The sequence below is a fragment of the Nymphaea colorata genome, chromosome 6 (genome assembly GCF_008831285.2).
Source record: "Nymphaea colorata isolate Beijing-Zhang1983 chromosome 6, ASM883128v2, whole genome shotgun sequence".
In the NCBI taxonomy this organism is placed as follows: Eukaryota; Viridiplantae; Streptophyta; class Magnoliopsida; order Nymphaeales; family Nymphaeaceae; genus Nymphaea; species Nymphaea colorata.
In genome coordinates this window covers 23,487,280-23,501,023 of record NC_045143.1, presented here as the reverse complement: position 1 = coordinate 23,501,023, position 13,744 = coordinate 23,487,280, and the positions used below count along the sequence as shown (strand labels likewise).

Sequence of the window (13,744 nt, the reverse complement as noted above, 5' to 3'; positions counted from 1 at the left end):
CATCCAATGGTTTACATGAAATTAAGTTTGGATATGACAGGTATCAGTGAGGAATTGGATATTTATGAGACTCGGTATGAAGGTACCATGTCCTTCTCATACAACTAGGTGGATACAGTTTTTCTTGTTGAACCCAACTACTTCAATTCAAGTTTAAACCAAATGTAGAATTACATCAAACCTTTGAATCAAAGAAAAGTTCACTACTTTGACTTTTTAAACTCACCCAACCATCTAATCGAGGCCATTTTAATCAACATTAAGAGCAAAACAATGAGAAAAAAGGTGATGGACATTTTTGTTATGTCATATTAGTTTACATTATTTTTTCATTCCTTTTATCTCAATCATCTGCTTAAAAGCCTGCTGACTCTAGATTGCCAGAGTCTTCATTCACAAACTATATTTTTTATATATATATATATATATATACAAACTACACTTCAAACTTACATTTATTTTTTTGTTGATGCAAACCAATTTTTTATTGTAAAGGCCTCCCAGCTTTATTTTAAACAAAATTAAATGATGCATATCTACAAAATAGTGGCAAAAGGAAAACCCAAATCTGTGCCCTCCAACTTTTCAGTTAACCTAGAACTTCTGGTGAATCTAATCGTACAAATACTCATGGAATGTCTAGGCTGGATGACGGAGAAAAATTTGTACCGACCCGAAGCGTAGGCAAATATTGTGACCATTGAGAAAATCCAATCCATCCTAAAAAATCTGATCAGGTGCCGTAAGTTGTAACTACACATTCATATAAACTGATATAACAAGTCAGTCTTCGCGGTGCAAGACACTCGAGAAATGTAAAAAGCTTGGCCAGCGGAATCGGATTCGGATCAACAATACTCCGGACCATATCTACGTATCCTGTCCATTGCATCCCTTCGCTGCACATGCTGGCTTGAGCACTCCATCCTCTCTCCCTCCAACTTCGTCTAGGGCACCAGTGGTCCAGTGCACACATCCAGGGAGATCACAGAGAGAGTCCTGACGATGGCGTCTCGATTGAGATCGACTCTCCCCCTCATCCGCTGCATCACCAGGACCTCCCCAGGATCTCATGCTCCTGTTCTCGCTGGGGTACTCTTTGTCTCCCTCTCTCTCTCTCTCTCTCTCTCTCTGTTGGTGGTTCAGTTGATTCATGGCTTGCTTTCCGCCCTGATGCCTCTATTTGATCCCGGTTCGCATGGGAAAATGAAAGAGAAAAAAGAAAGAATTTCAAGATTCCCTGCATTACAGACACTGTATTATGATAATCCTGTGATTGCACAGAGGCTGAAGTCCGTTAAGGACTCGATCATAGTATTTTTTTTTCGGGGTTTTTTTCTGACACTTTTGGTTTAATTTCCAGGGGAGGCTTCCGAGGGGGGGATTTTTACCGGTTTCTGAAATTTTTAGCCCCAACTTTCTTGGGCCTGGTTCAAATTTATTCGGGTGGGAGTATGACGAGAAAAATCTGTCTGTCTGGAAAATGCTAACACAAAAACTGTGATTAACTTTAGACAGAGGAATGGTGGCGTGTCTGGGTCTTTGAATCTTCAGTTAGATTTCTTAGATTAATTCGGCACCGACTTTGTGTCATTTGGATGTAGCCACTTATCCAGAAATATGGGAAATGTCACGACTACGTGCTTCCTAATTCAATAGTCCAGCCGATCCTTCTTTTCTGGACGGTGGGTTTGCCCCAAAATCGTTGAATTACGACGACCGAACAGCATTGTGATCATCTGAGATGAAAACGTTTCTACGTTGTCGAAGATTTACTTCAGTTTGCACCTTGGTGCGCCTAGGTCCCAGTGTTAGCTATTATGGACCTGCCACATGAAAATGCTTTGTCGTCGAAGTATTTTGTTCGTCTTTTAAAATTTTTCTTCTTCTGCGTTTGTGCAGGGTTTGTCTTTGTCATTTTTTATGCGTTTATGTTTATAGCTAGACTTGTATTTCACTTACTATTATATGTTGAATATTTATATGCTCTTTTAGGTTTTTAACTGTCTTGTACCCACACACACGCATTTGCGTGCACACATACACACATATATGTGGATATTTTTATTGATCTTTCTAATACTTTTTCTTGTTTGATAGAATTGTAATGTAAGACTATTTTGTGACAAACAACGTTAACAGGGAAACTGTGATTGTGCTGAGGATTTATGTTTTCTATTTCCTTTTTAAAAAAATAGATTAGTAACTTTTGAGTTAGTTTAGGTTTTTTATATTTGGAAATTAGTATTAGAATTTTGGCAGTTGGCATTTAGGAAATTAGAAGATTTTGCATACTATACAGTCTACACCATCTGCTTTAAATGTCATATTACTTTTAAATTTTGAGTGAAAATTTGATGTTTTAAGTTTATGTGATGGTTGCTATCATGTTATGAAATGCTTAATGTGTTATTGTTATTGTCTATTTTTAAGTTGATAGGCATATGTTCCTCATTGAGAAATGATTCACTCTATTATCAATTTTAATATTTAATATTGCATTTCATTGCTTGCCTTCTTCGGGGTGGGGGTAGTGGAGCGGCTGCTTGGTCCGCCTAGTTTGTGTCTAGTGCTTTTGACAACATGTAAGCTGCTTCGTATGGCCATTTGTGAACTTGATGATAAGGAGGATGTGGTTATCTCAATTTGCTTCTTGTCTTGCTCTGGAATAAGGAAACTTCTTGCCATCCGTTGTTTACCTTCTAAATGTGAAAATGAATAACTCATCAGAACCTAGCATGTCAAATGGCTTGCTTGGTCTTGTGTCTGTGCTCCTAGTCTTGGCTGATCACTTGGGCTAGCTGTTGTTAGGATGCCTCGGGCTTGCTTAGGCACTCAGTAGCTAGTTTTGTTCTCTCATTGATAAGCTTTTTTTCCCTTTCTTTCTTATTATTCATTTTTCTTCTTTCAAGATAATTTTCTCTTTCTACCTCTGTTTTGGGGCATTTTTTCACTTTTTTTTTTCTTGTTGCATGTGATTTTGTATTGGAATTATACGCGCATGCGTGTGTGTGTGCATACACATTTATAGTTACAAGTAGAATTCACATACTCTTATACTTTGAATAATTTATATGCATTATCTTCTTAATTTTTATTGTTTAGTAAACCTGTAATGGAAAACAACTGAGGATGTATGTACTTTCTTCTTTTCTAATTACATTAGTAATATTGAACATTGTTTTAGATTTCTATTGTTTGAACTTTTGCAAATATATGGCTTCAAACAATCTTGCATGACAATGGTGCACAAAGGTGAGGAAAATGATCAGTTGAAATGATCTGCAAATAGTATATTTAGATGATAAATGATGATTCGATGATATTTGGTCATTTACATTTGTTATTTGCATTAAACAATGATGCATAAGACTTTAAAGTTTAAACTAATGTCTTATTACTTATTAGTTATGACATTATGATTATGTTATGTTCAATTGATGAATGTTCATTCCTAAAAGATTATATTTACATGCTACATGTTTTTTTTATGGAGAACATATTTTTATTTATTTTTCTGATTTACCTTTATCTTTATTATTCATTTTAATTTTTTAATGTTAAACATAAATTTATGATACATTTACAATACGTTAAATATTGGGTATCTATTTGCCCAACCTGTACATGTTACGATATGCACTTTACCAAATTGGTTTGATTTTATTTGTTATTGTGATTATAAGTTGATATTATAAATTTTTAGTTGAGAAATGCTTTAGTTTCATAATTGATTTTAACAATACAGATTGGATTTTATTGGTTTCCTTTTTTGGTGGTGGCCCGCCAATGAGCCTGGTCCTACCTAGGTTGTGCCCTATGTCACACGGATGCGGGGTGCCAGTGCAGGTGCAGATGTGGGTGGTTCTATGGCACGACCCAAAAAAATTGGGTGCGGGGATGCGATGAGGATATATATATATAAATTTATTATATATATAAATATATGTATTCCTGGTATATATATAATTATATGGTTGTTTCTTAGCTTAATTTGTCTTTTTTTTTTTACTTTTATTACTTTAAAATGTAAATAAAGAAAGAGAGGGAGAGAGAGAACAAAGAAAATGAGGGATTTTCTTTTTAAAGGGAATAATATAGGGTGCGATTGGGGTGTGACTCGGAGCCGCATCCACACCCTCGCCTGCATCGCGTTGCAATGGGTGCTGCACCCTTTTTGAAGAGACCGTGTGACATAGGCTGTCTCTAATTTTTTTCATAACGTAGTGCATAGCACATGCACACACACACACATATATAACTTAATATGATTGCATGTGTATTCATTTGAATTGCTTTTATTATGTTAACAATTTTTGATGTTACATATGTTTATATGTATGTTTTTATATAATAACGTTTAATGTTGTATTTTATTAGTTTTTAGTTTTTACTGTTTTTTTTACTGCTTAAAGCACTTAGTACAGCGTAGACGTGGCTACACTGGCTGGAATCATTGTTTAGGTGCTGCTTCATGCTTCTAAATATAGATCACAACAAAACTTACATGCACTGATAACATGTGTGTATGCAGGTGTGTGGGTGGTGTGCTGTAACTGTTTTAATGTTTTGACATTCTTGCCATTTCGGTTTGCAGAGATCTATGAACTATGCAACTACTGCAACACCAAAGAAAGATGTAGATGTCAAGGTAAAAGCCTGCAGTTGATTTATTTTGCTATATAATAAGTAGGGAAATCTTGTGCGATCTGAATTTTAAGTTGTTAGTGCTGGTTAGACTACCCTCTGTGCAGCAAAGAAAAGGAGATTCTGCACACACATATGCATGTCAAAATAATAGAAAATGAAAATAAACTTCTCGTTGACTGCACTGTGGAGAACCAAAGGGAAGTTCTTAGTTGCCCTGATGATCGTCAGATAAGTACTATGTTGGCTGCCTTCCACAGAAAAAGGGACGAGAACACCATTACTCTATGATGAATCCTGAAGATGATCTTTGTTCATTCTGTTGGGAAACAAATTGTATGCATCCCTGATAGATAGTTGCTACTTTGTTATCTTCCTTGACCATTTGTAAATTATAGATTTGTGTTTTTGCACGCTGTAATAAGATTGCAAAAGATTGGGATATGGTACAATACTTTGATTTTTGCAACCTGTATCATATGATATGGGTTGATACGATATCATAACCTGTATCATAGATTTGTGTTTTTGCAAGCTGTAATAAGATTGCAAAAGATTGGGATATGATACAATACTTTGATTTTTGCAACCTGTATCATATGATATGGGTTGATACGATACATTACAGCTCTGTAACTAGTTAATGGTTGAGTATCACAGATTCACAAGGGCCTTCACAATTGTTACATCACATATTGTATACACATAATACTGCCTTACAGAGCCCCCTTCCCCAAAAAACACATGCATACACACTTGAAAAGATAAAAAAGAATGTGCCAAAGACTTTTCTTACTATTTGCCAACCACAAATTTTTTTTTGAAAATGAGCTCATTGTATAACTAGTTTTTTCTCCAATCCCAATAATTTCTTGTTTGGTGATTAGGTAATTGAAGAGTTTTATGGTCTTTTTCTTGGGCAAATATAAATGAGTGCCCAGCCAGATGAGCAATAGCATGACAAGAAATTCATGTTGCTGATCTCCTGTTCATAGCATGACTGAAAGTATGAACATCTATTTTGTTATCTTCCTTGCACATTTTATAAATTAGACTGTTGATTTGCGAGCTGTAATAAGATTGCAAACATTTTATTTCTTGTTGATAGTTAAGCTGGGGAAAACCCCTGGCTTATATTCCTCTTCCTGTAGTTGGATTGTCTCTTTCACTGTTCAAGTTGCCTTGCTGCGCAATTGTTGTAGCATGTCTGTAGCCCAGCTGATGAGGCCAATAAAGACTTGATTGCCACCCCACCTTTCGCCACAGTCCACGCTCCACTGTTAGCTTTTAACTTTTCTGTTTTGTTGTTTCTTTTCCTTCTACATTTGAAAGTAGAAGGCCAGTCATGGATTTTTTCTGTTCTTAAAAGTTTTGATTAACTGCTAAATTAAGGAAGAATGATAAATTATCATGTGTTTTTCTTGATCTTTTATCTCTATTGTGCTAAGTTTTCACCATTAGCTACAAGGTAATGTTGGCTATCTTTGTTTTGGTTATAATTTTTCAGGTACCTTTTGCTTTATTTGGTGGGTCTGGAAACTATGCTTCTGCATTGTTTATTGCAGCATCAAAAGCTAATGCTTTGGACAAAGTTGAAGCGGAGCTTCTTGATGTTGTTGCTGCTTCCAAGAAAAGTCCAATCTTCTCACAATTTATTAAGGATTTATCGGTGCCTGGAAAGACTAGGCAGAAGGCTGTTGAAGTTATATTTTCTGAAGCTGGCTTTTCAAATGTCACAAAGAACTTCTTAGGTACTTCTGCATCTAGATGAGCTGAACATCTTACCAATCTTTCTAATTAGTTCACTAACTGCTAAGACTTCCATTCACCTGGCCGGAGAATTTGTCTTAAGAGTTAAGACCCTTTAAGTTGATGGGGGTTGTGTTGCATGTTGGTTGGCATAATCTGATAGGGCATTTGCTTGCTAACAAGTGAATTATTCTATGGCCGACCAGCTTGTCTGATGCCTGATCACTACAAATTTTGAATAACTGTTTAGTTCAAGTTTTATGTGGTTTGGAGTTATGTGTCTGGGCAAATTGCATATCAAGTTGTATTTATCATGCCAATCAGTTTCGGCTTGTCTTTATGGTGTGTTTGAATGCCTGAATAAGTCATCCAGGGTAATTGTAACTTGGAGGACCTATCCAGGTTAAGAAAATCAAAGATGTGGTCTAACTTTTTTCACCTTCAGAATTCATGGAGATGCAATGCTCGGATATCTTTTCATTTGTTGAATGGGTCTTAGGATGGAGCCTCATATTGCAGACGTTCTTCACCTTTGTGTTCCAAGCTTGCCCTTGCACTTCTAGCATCATTGTGTTGGAGTCTGTTGTACGAGAAAGATTTTTTCAAACTGTTTATTTAAGGGAATGTTTGTGGATAATTGTTAGTACATGTAAAGTTAACCTCAAGATACACCTGGGCAATCAACCACCAGGTGAAGATATACTACTTCACTTTTTAATCCGGAAAAAAACTGATAGAAGAAAGTTGTCTGGTAGTGGTCTGACTTTCTTTCCCTGATTGTCGGTGAAAGTACACTCTGCTGAAAATTGAGATTAACATGTCCAGCATTCAAACATATCCAAAAATTTGAAGTATGTCCTATTTCAAACACACCCTTGGAATGCTACTTCATCCTCTTGGAGTCCGTCAGACAGGAAAGAGTTTTCAATTTTTTTAATTTAAAATTACTGCATTTTCTTGGGAAACTTGTCTTGCCTCCATGTTCCGAAGTTTAGGCTGTACGTGTACATTTTTGTTTATTTTGTGGCATTTAATTTAAACCTTCTATCCACTTAGTGTGTTCACTATCCACTTAGTGTGTTCAAGAGAAGTCCAGCTGTTATCAATTATCCTATTTCATCATTGCCCTTCACTTAGTGAAATTGCTTCTTCTTTCAGTTGTTTTTTATCCTTATAGTTTCTCAGAATATCAATGAAAGGAGAATTGCCCTCACACTTGGCTTTGTGCCTTCAGCTATCTTAGCTGAAAATGGAAGGTTGGGATCCATTGAGAGCATTGCCCAAAAATTTGTGGAGTTGACAATGGCACATAAAGGGGAGGTGAAGGTTATTGTGACAACTGTTATTGTAAGTATTAGTTTCCCTTTTTGAATAGCAAAATTTATTATAGTTTAACTCTAGAAAATGGTGGGAAGTGGTTAATTTCGGATTTTTTCTGGCCTAGGTAGCATGTAAATGTAATTATGATAGAGAAACCTAATAAAAAGCAAAAATAAAAGATTTGATGAGATATACGTACACCCTATTTCATGAATCTCCTAAAAGACTAAAAGGACTTGTAGTAGCTAGGTGGTTTGAGTAGGTCCAAGTGGTATCCAAAATTGTTGATAATGATAAAAGAGCTTTTGTCACTGTGTATGTGTCGTACATTGGTTGCTGATGCTGCTCTGGTTCACTAAATTCAAATGTCAACTGTGATAGGTGGAAGATATGCACATTAGACTTGTCTTTGACTCGGGCTTGGTGTTGAGTTATAAGTTCATTTCATTAGTGTAATTCATCGTTTCAAATATTAGTGTTTTTTTTTTCTCAAAATATCTAGTTAAGATGGAAAATAAGAAAAACAGAACATATGTGTATGTGAAAAAATTATCATATTTAGAAAATGTTGCCAAAAAGAAAGTCTTGCAATGTTATTATGATAGAGTTTCTGAAAGAATTTCTGAAAGAAAGTATTTAAATATTTAAAGCTTTTGAGGTTTGTTTTAATAGTTCAATAACTATTTTGAATTTTTATCAGAATTTTTTGTAAGTGGACTCTGAGTTCGTAACTATCTCTGTTGTTATATTTATAGATTGGCTTTCTGAATTTGAGATATTTATTTGAGAAGAGCACAGTTTTTTCCCATAATAAAAACCTGAGAAACACACTTACGACAATGGTTTAGACTCGAAATAAATTATTATTTTATTTCATTTATTAAGGTGTTGATATGTACACTTTTCTAAATATTGTTTTACTTTAATTCTAAAAACTGCTATGTCTTATAGGATTTCTAATATATATATATATATATATTATTAATGGATGCTGACATGTGCTGGATAGTTGCCGGATGGTTAAAATTTAAAAATCTGTCGTTAAAAAAACCATAAAGCATCGCTAAAGTCACTATAAATCATCGCGGCGCATAAACCATGGCTAATGTGAAATTATTGATTGTTCTCTAGAGTTAAATTTGTTTAATTTTAACCATCCGCCATCCGGCGACATCCGACACCCACAGCAGACATATTATGATGTATCTGAGTTAAGAAGAAGACAGTATATCACTATAAATCAAATAAAAAGCACAATTCACCTGAGATACATAACATAACACAATGATAAACTAAGTGGTAAGTATGAATGCCACTTAACAGTTATATATGAAATTACTAGTCTAATAAGTAAAGTGGGAACAAAAAATTTAAACATTTCCCCCACCACAAAATAAAAAATGAAGAAAATGAAGCACTTAGAACATGAAATTATGGTGAGGACCAGCATGAGGCTGAAATTGTTGGACCAGCATGCACAATTTCGATGTTCTGCAGACAAAAAACTTGCTCAGATTTTATGTGCTGGAGACCCCGAACTTGCGAAAGTGAAGCATTCTTTATTGATTTTAAAGGAAATGTGCAGAATACTTCTGTATATTTACAAGCAATACTGGGTCCTTTTTCTCAAAGAAAAGCTACAAGAAAGTATGTCATCTTGCTGCAAGTCAATTCAAATCTCATGTTTATGACCTCGTATGTGCTTTGGGCAGCCATTGCCAGCTGAAGAGGAAAAGCAATTGAAGGAAACCCTACAAGAGATACTTGGGAAGGGAAAAACTGTGAGGCTAGAACAGAAGGTGATGTTTCTGTGTACTGGACCTTTATTTGGTTTTGCAAGTGCTTCTTTTCTGGGTACTGTTACCAGTCATATCATTTAACCTGCATTTGTTTCACTTTCTGTAACTCCTGGGCCTTGAACTATTTCGGTACTTCAATTTTCTTCTCCATATTGATTAGTTTATAGTTCTTTCACATTCTGCTTATTATACTGAAGTCTTTTCTGTCAAAGCCTTGAGGTGGTTGAAATTGGTAGTTTATGGTTTGTCAAAATTTATCTGGTTTTTCTTCAATATGTGGAAGTGGATTCACTTCAAAATGACAAAGCTAACATTCGTTTATATGTCGATTCTCCTCTATTTGATTTTGTGTGAAGTTGGTATTTATCTAGAGCAGCAAACTACTGAAAGTGAAGAGTCACTTTTCCCCTTCGAACGTAGGGGAGAAAACCATCCTTGGTTCATAAATGCGATGACACCTTTTTCCTAGCTTTCTGTTCTTTCTGTATCCAATTAGAAGGAAGTGTGGAGCTAGATATAAACCAGTTTACAGGCTTTTTTGCTGAGCCTTCTGTGGAGGTGCTGACTTGAACTTGTTTTAGATGAAGAGTAAACTTCTTTTCACTTTTGGTTAAGGATGATGAGTTGAAAAATTAGCTTGGCTAATATCTGGCAACCTATAAAACAGCGGACTGAACTCAGGGGTTATATATGTTTGATTTTTTTTTTCTTTTTTTTTATTTGGTTTTTTATTTTTTGATTGTTTTAGCAAAGTTTGCAAGTATTATTTCTGGTCCTCAAGGGCCTTTGATTTCAAGTCAAATGGATGCACCATTTGGGCGCGTGTTGCTTAGGTGCTGTCCTCATCAAAGAAGGAAAAAGGTGGGAAAGAGGAGGAGGAAGTAGAAGAAGAAGAAGACATACCTGGCTTGCAGCCGGTGGAGACGCACACATGGCTGAGGTTAATGGTTAGGGGTAGGGTTTTTATTGATTTTTTTGTTTGTTGGTTCTAAACCTCTCATTTATTATCACTTTTGGAAGATATTCATTTTACAAAGTTCCTTTTTAACTTTTTACCTTTTTAAAATTTTCTTTTATTAAATAACTGGCTTATTTTACAGTATATGATAAAAAAATCCTCTTTTAACTCTCTCTCACACACAAAAATGCACCCGCACACACATATTTCCAGTGTTGCACACCCGCACTTTGTGCTCATGTGTCATAGCTTTCAAGCTTTGTCTGTCATTGACTCATTTCACTTTTTATCTTTATTTGATGCTTCTTTGTCTCACTTCTATTTTTTGTTTTTCTTGTCAATTAGTCTTTTTATTTGCATTATTACTGTAGATTTCGTTTTGTTATTCATTTTATGCAATTTATGGAACCATGATAAGTACACATGTTTAGATGAATTTAGGGTTTTAGCATTTTTCCTTATTTGTTTTTAACGCTATGCATATGATTATTGTGTATGTCGGTGTTATTATTTTATTTGAAATCTTGTCATATTTCCTTGCTGCAAACGGAAAACAAATTTTAAAAATTCATCACTAAAAAGACCAAAAAATCATCCGCTAAAACCATCTTAAGCCGTCTCCACATCATAAACTATGGTTCATAACTTCATACCAATTTAGTGGCTCTTTTTTGGCAACAAATTTTTAAATTTTAACCATCCAGCAACACCTGGTATACGACACCATTGGACCTCATATATATATATATATATATATATATATATATATATATATATATATATGAGAGAGAGAGAGAGAGACAGAGAGAGAGAGAGGAACTGAAATCAGTAGGCTGCCAGATGTTGGTGGACAACAAAATATTTAAGAACCATCACTAAAGACACCTTGCAATAGAAGCACTAGCAGCGGTTTATGGTATAGTGATGGTTTGTGTTGTTTCTAGTGACGGTTATGTTGCATTGATCTATGGCCATCTAACGAGCGCTGTCCATTTGAAGCAGATGGATGGTTGAGAGAAAAAGGAGAAAAAAATTTGAACTAATAGTAGATGATGAAAGTCTCATCACTTTTTTCTCCTTATTTTTGGTTAGCTGTTTATCATGATGGATCAAACGGCCCTGGTTAGATGCTTGTTTTCATATATATATATATATATATATATGAGAGAGAGAGAGAGAGAGAGAGAGAGAGATTTTCATGTAAAGCTTGCCTAAGCTGTCCCTTGCCTGCACAAGTGCAGTCATGGCATGATGCCATATCTGACACAAATGTGATTTACTATTATTGTTATTTTTGTATAACATCAAAGAAGGCGGTTCAACCTCTCCTCTCATCTCATTTTTGCTTGCTAAAACCCTGCCTCTATTTGCATTTTTTTGTTTTAACTTTTTCTTCTTCCACTTCTTCCTTTTTTCTCTTGTGCTATGATGCCACTTCTTTTATGTTCTTATCTAGTTGTGCTACTCTTACTTGTTAAGATATTACTACTTTTTATTTAACATACTATGAAATTTGACGTGCTTGATTGCATATCAGTCAACTATTATTATTTGTCAATGTATACATTGGTCAGATTTTGAGTTCAGTTTTCTTTGTTGTTATCAATTTCCTTACGTGCTTATTGTTCTGTGTGATTACATGCCTATATGTCTTCATTGTTTTTTGGAATGATCAATATGAAACATGCATTTTCTTTTCCCTCTATCTGTGTTTTGAATGTGTGTATGCATCTGTTCCTTTGTTAAATTAGTCTGCTGTCTTTGGTTAAATCGTTTCTTGATCTGTTGAATTTCTTTTGTTTGGTGTGCATCATATGCAATTGTATGACATGTATACTGTGTTACTGTGTAGAAACACATGTTTTAAATTATTTTAATATTGGTCATGATATTTTTTTTTGCTCTTTTCTGTTTTGTGGACCGCCTAGAACTGTCTAGCCCTGCCTAGTCCAAGTCGATCTTGACTAGTCCCACCCAGACTCTAAGTAAGTTTTGCAGCCTAGAAAGTAGCCTTTTTTGGCTACATAGCCCAGCATTACAGCCCAACCTAGGCTCTTTGGTTTCATTATTATGCGTGCTTCTTTCTTTGGAAGTTGTTTTATTGAAGAGGTCGTGGTTCTTGTGAATGCAGCTTTGCAATTCCCTTTGTTCGCTCTGAAGTGGACTGCTGAGTTCTTGCATTTAGTTGCTCAAACTTTTGTGGCGCAAATAATCACCCTCTCTTTAGCAGCAATATGATGGTTATGATCCAGTTAGAAATTTAACATGTTGAAAGTTTCTGCAGATTGACCAGAGCATTCTAGGAGGCTTGGTGGTTGAGTTTGGACAAAAGCTCTTTGATATGTCAATAAGGACTAGAGCAAAGCAGATGGAGAAATTTTTGAGGGATCCCAGCATCTTCGATAGCCTCTGAAAAGATTCATAATTAAATCAGGAATAGTTTCATCTTATTACTGCGATTACTTGGTTTTTGTTGGAAAGAGTGTCCCATCTTTGACAATCTGTCTTTCCCTTGAAAAACACCCTTCCCTTTTACATACTATCCTGAAATAATGGAATCGAGCTTTTTGCTCCGTTCTGATTGAAATCTGAAGGTGTTCCTGGCTCTGTTACGGGAGGCATTGTTATCAGAATTCACAATTGGATGGGCAGAGACATTGGAATTGCTGACATGCTTCGTAGCTGGCTTTTAGTATGTTAAGCAGATAATGGTTGTTAATATTTATTTGTGAATAAACACTGAACCAGATTCGACTCAGCAGTAGCATGTTCAAGCTAGAGTCATTGTGCCCAAATTTTTTTCTGTGTTGGTGATGCTAAATTGGTGGAAGTGTTTACTTGGTATGATATGCCATGGGCCCATTGCCATTCCCTAATAATTATTCCGGCATTTGAAGTTTCTAGATTCAATTCGACAGATCAAGTGAGCAGCTCTAGCGTGTTGAAGCTCCTGATTTGCTTCAAGTTTTATAGGTTCTTCTCATGGCGTTCTCTATTCTTTGACCTGGCTGTTTTGGGGTAGGGAAAAAATCTCTGTTGCAGTAAGACTTGGCCGATCTGGCTGATTGTCTTTCGTGAAAGCATAAAATCTTGAGATGAATGATCTGCAAATCAGTCAGATTTGTACTTGGTACCTAATTTGAGGATGTAAAAGCCTCCTTGGTTTCAGGTCCAGCGAGGCAGGTCCAAAATCCAAATTGGGTTCAGGCCAGCTTATTGGTCTGCTATGAGATTCTTCATTATTCCTTTATCTGTCAGATAAAAATTGCCG

General features: G+C 35.5%; 1 protein-coding gene across 1 annotated transcript; it reads left to right on the top strand.

Annotated features, from left to right (window-relative positions):
• Window positions 1-883: 883 nt before the first annotated feature.
• Window positions 884-13,322, top strand: LOC116256040 (ATP synthase subunit O, mitochondrial). The gene is made up of 6 exons (XM_031632177.2): window positions 884-1,092; window positions 4,598-4,651; window positions 6,155-6,398; window positions 7,631-7,743; window positions 9,429-9,515; window positions 12,758-13,322. Exons 1-6 carry the CDS (start codon window positions 1,006-1,008, stop codon window positions 12,884-12,886), a joined length of 714 nt encoding a protein of 237 aa, XP_031488037.1. The 5' UTR covers window positions 884-1,005; the 3' UTR covers window positions 12,887-13,322.
• Window positions 13,323-13,744: the final 422 nt, after the last annotated feature.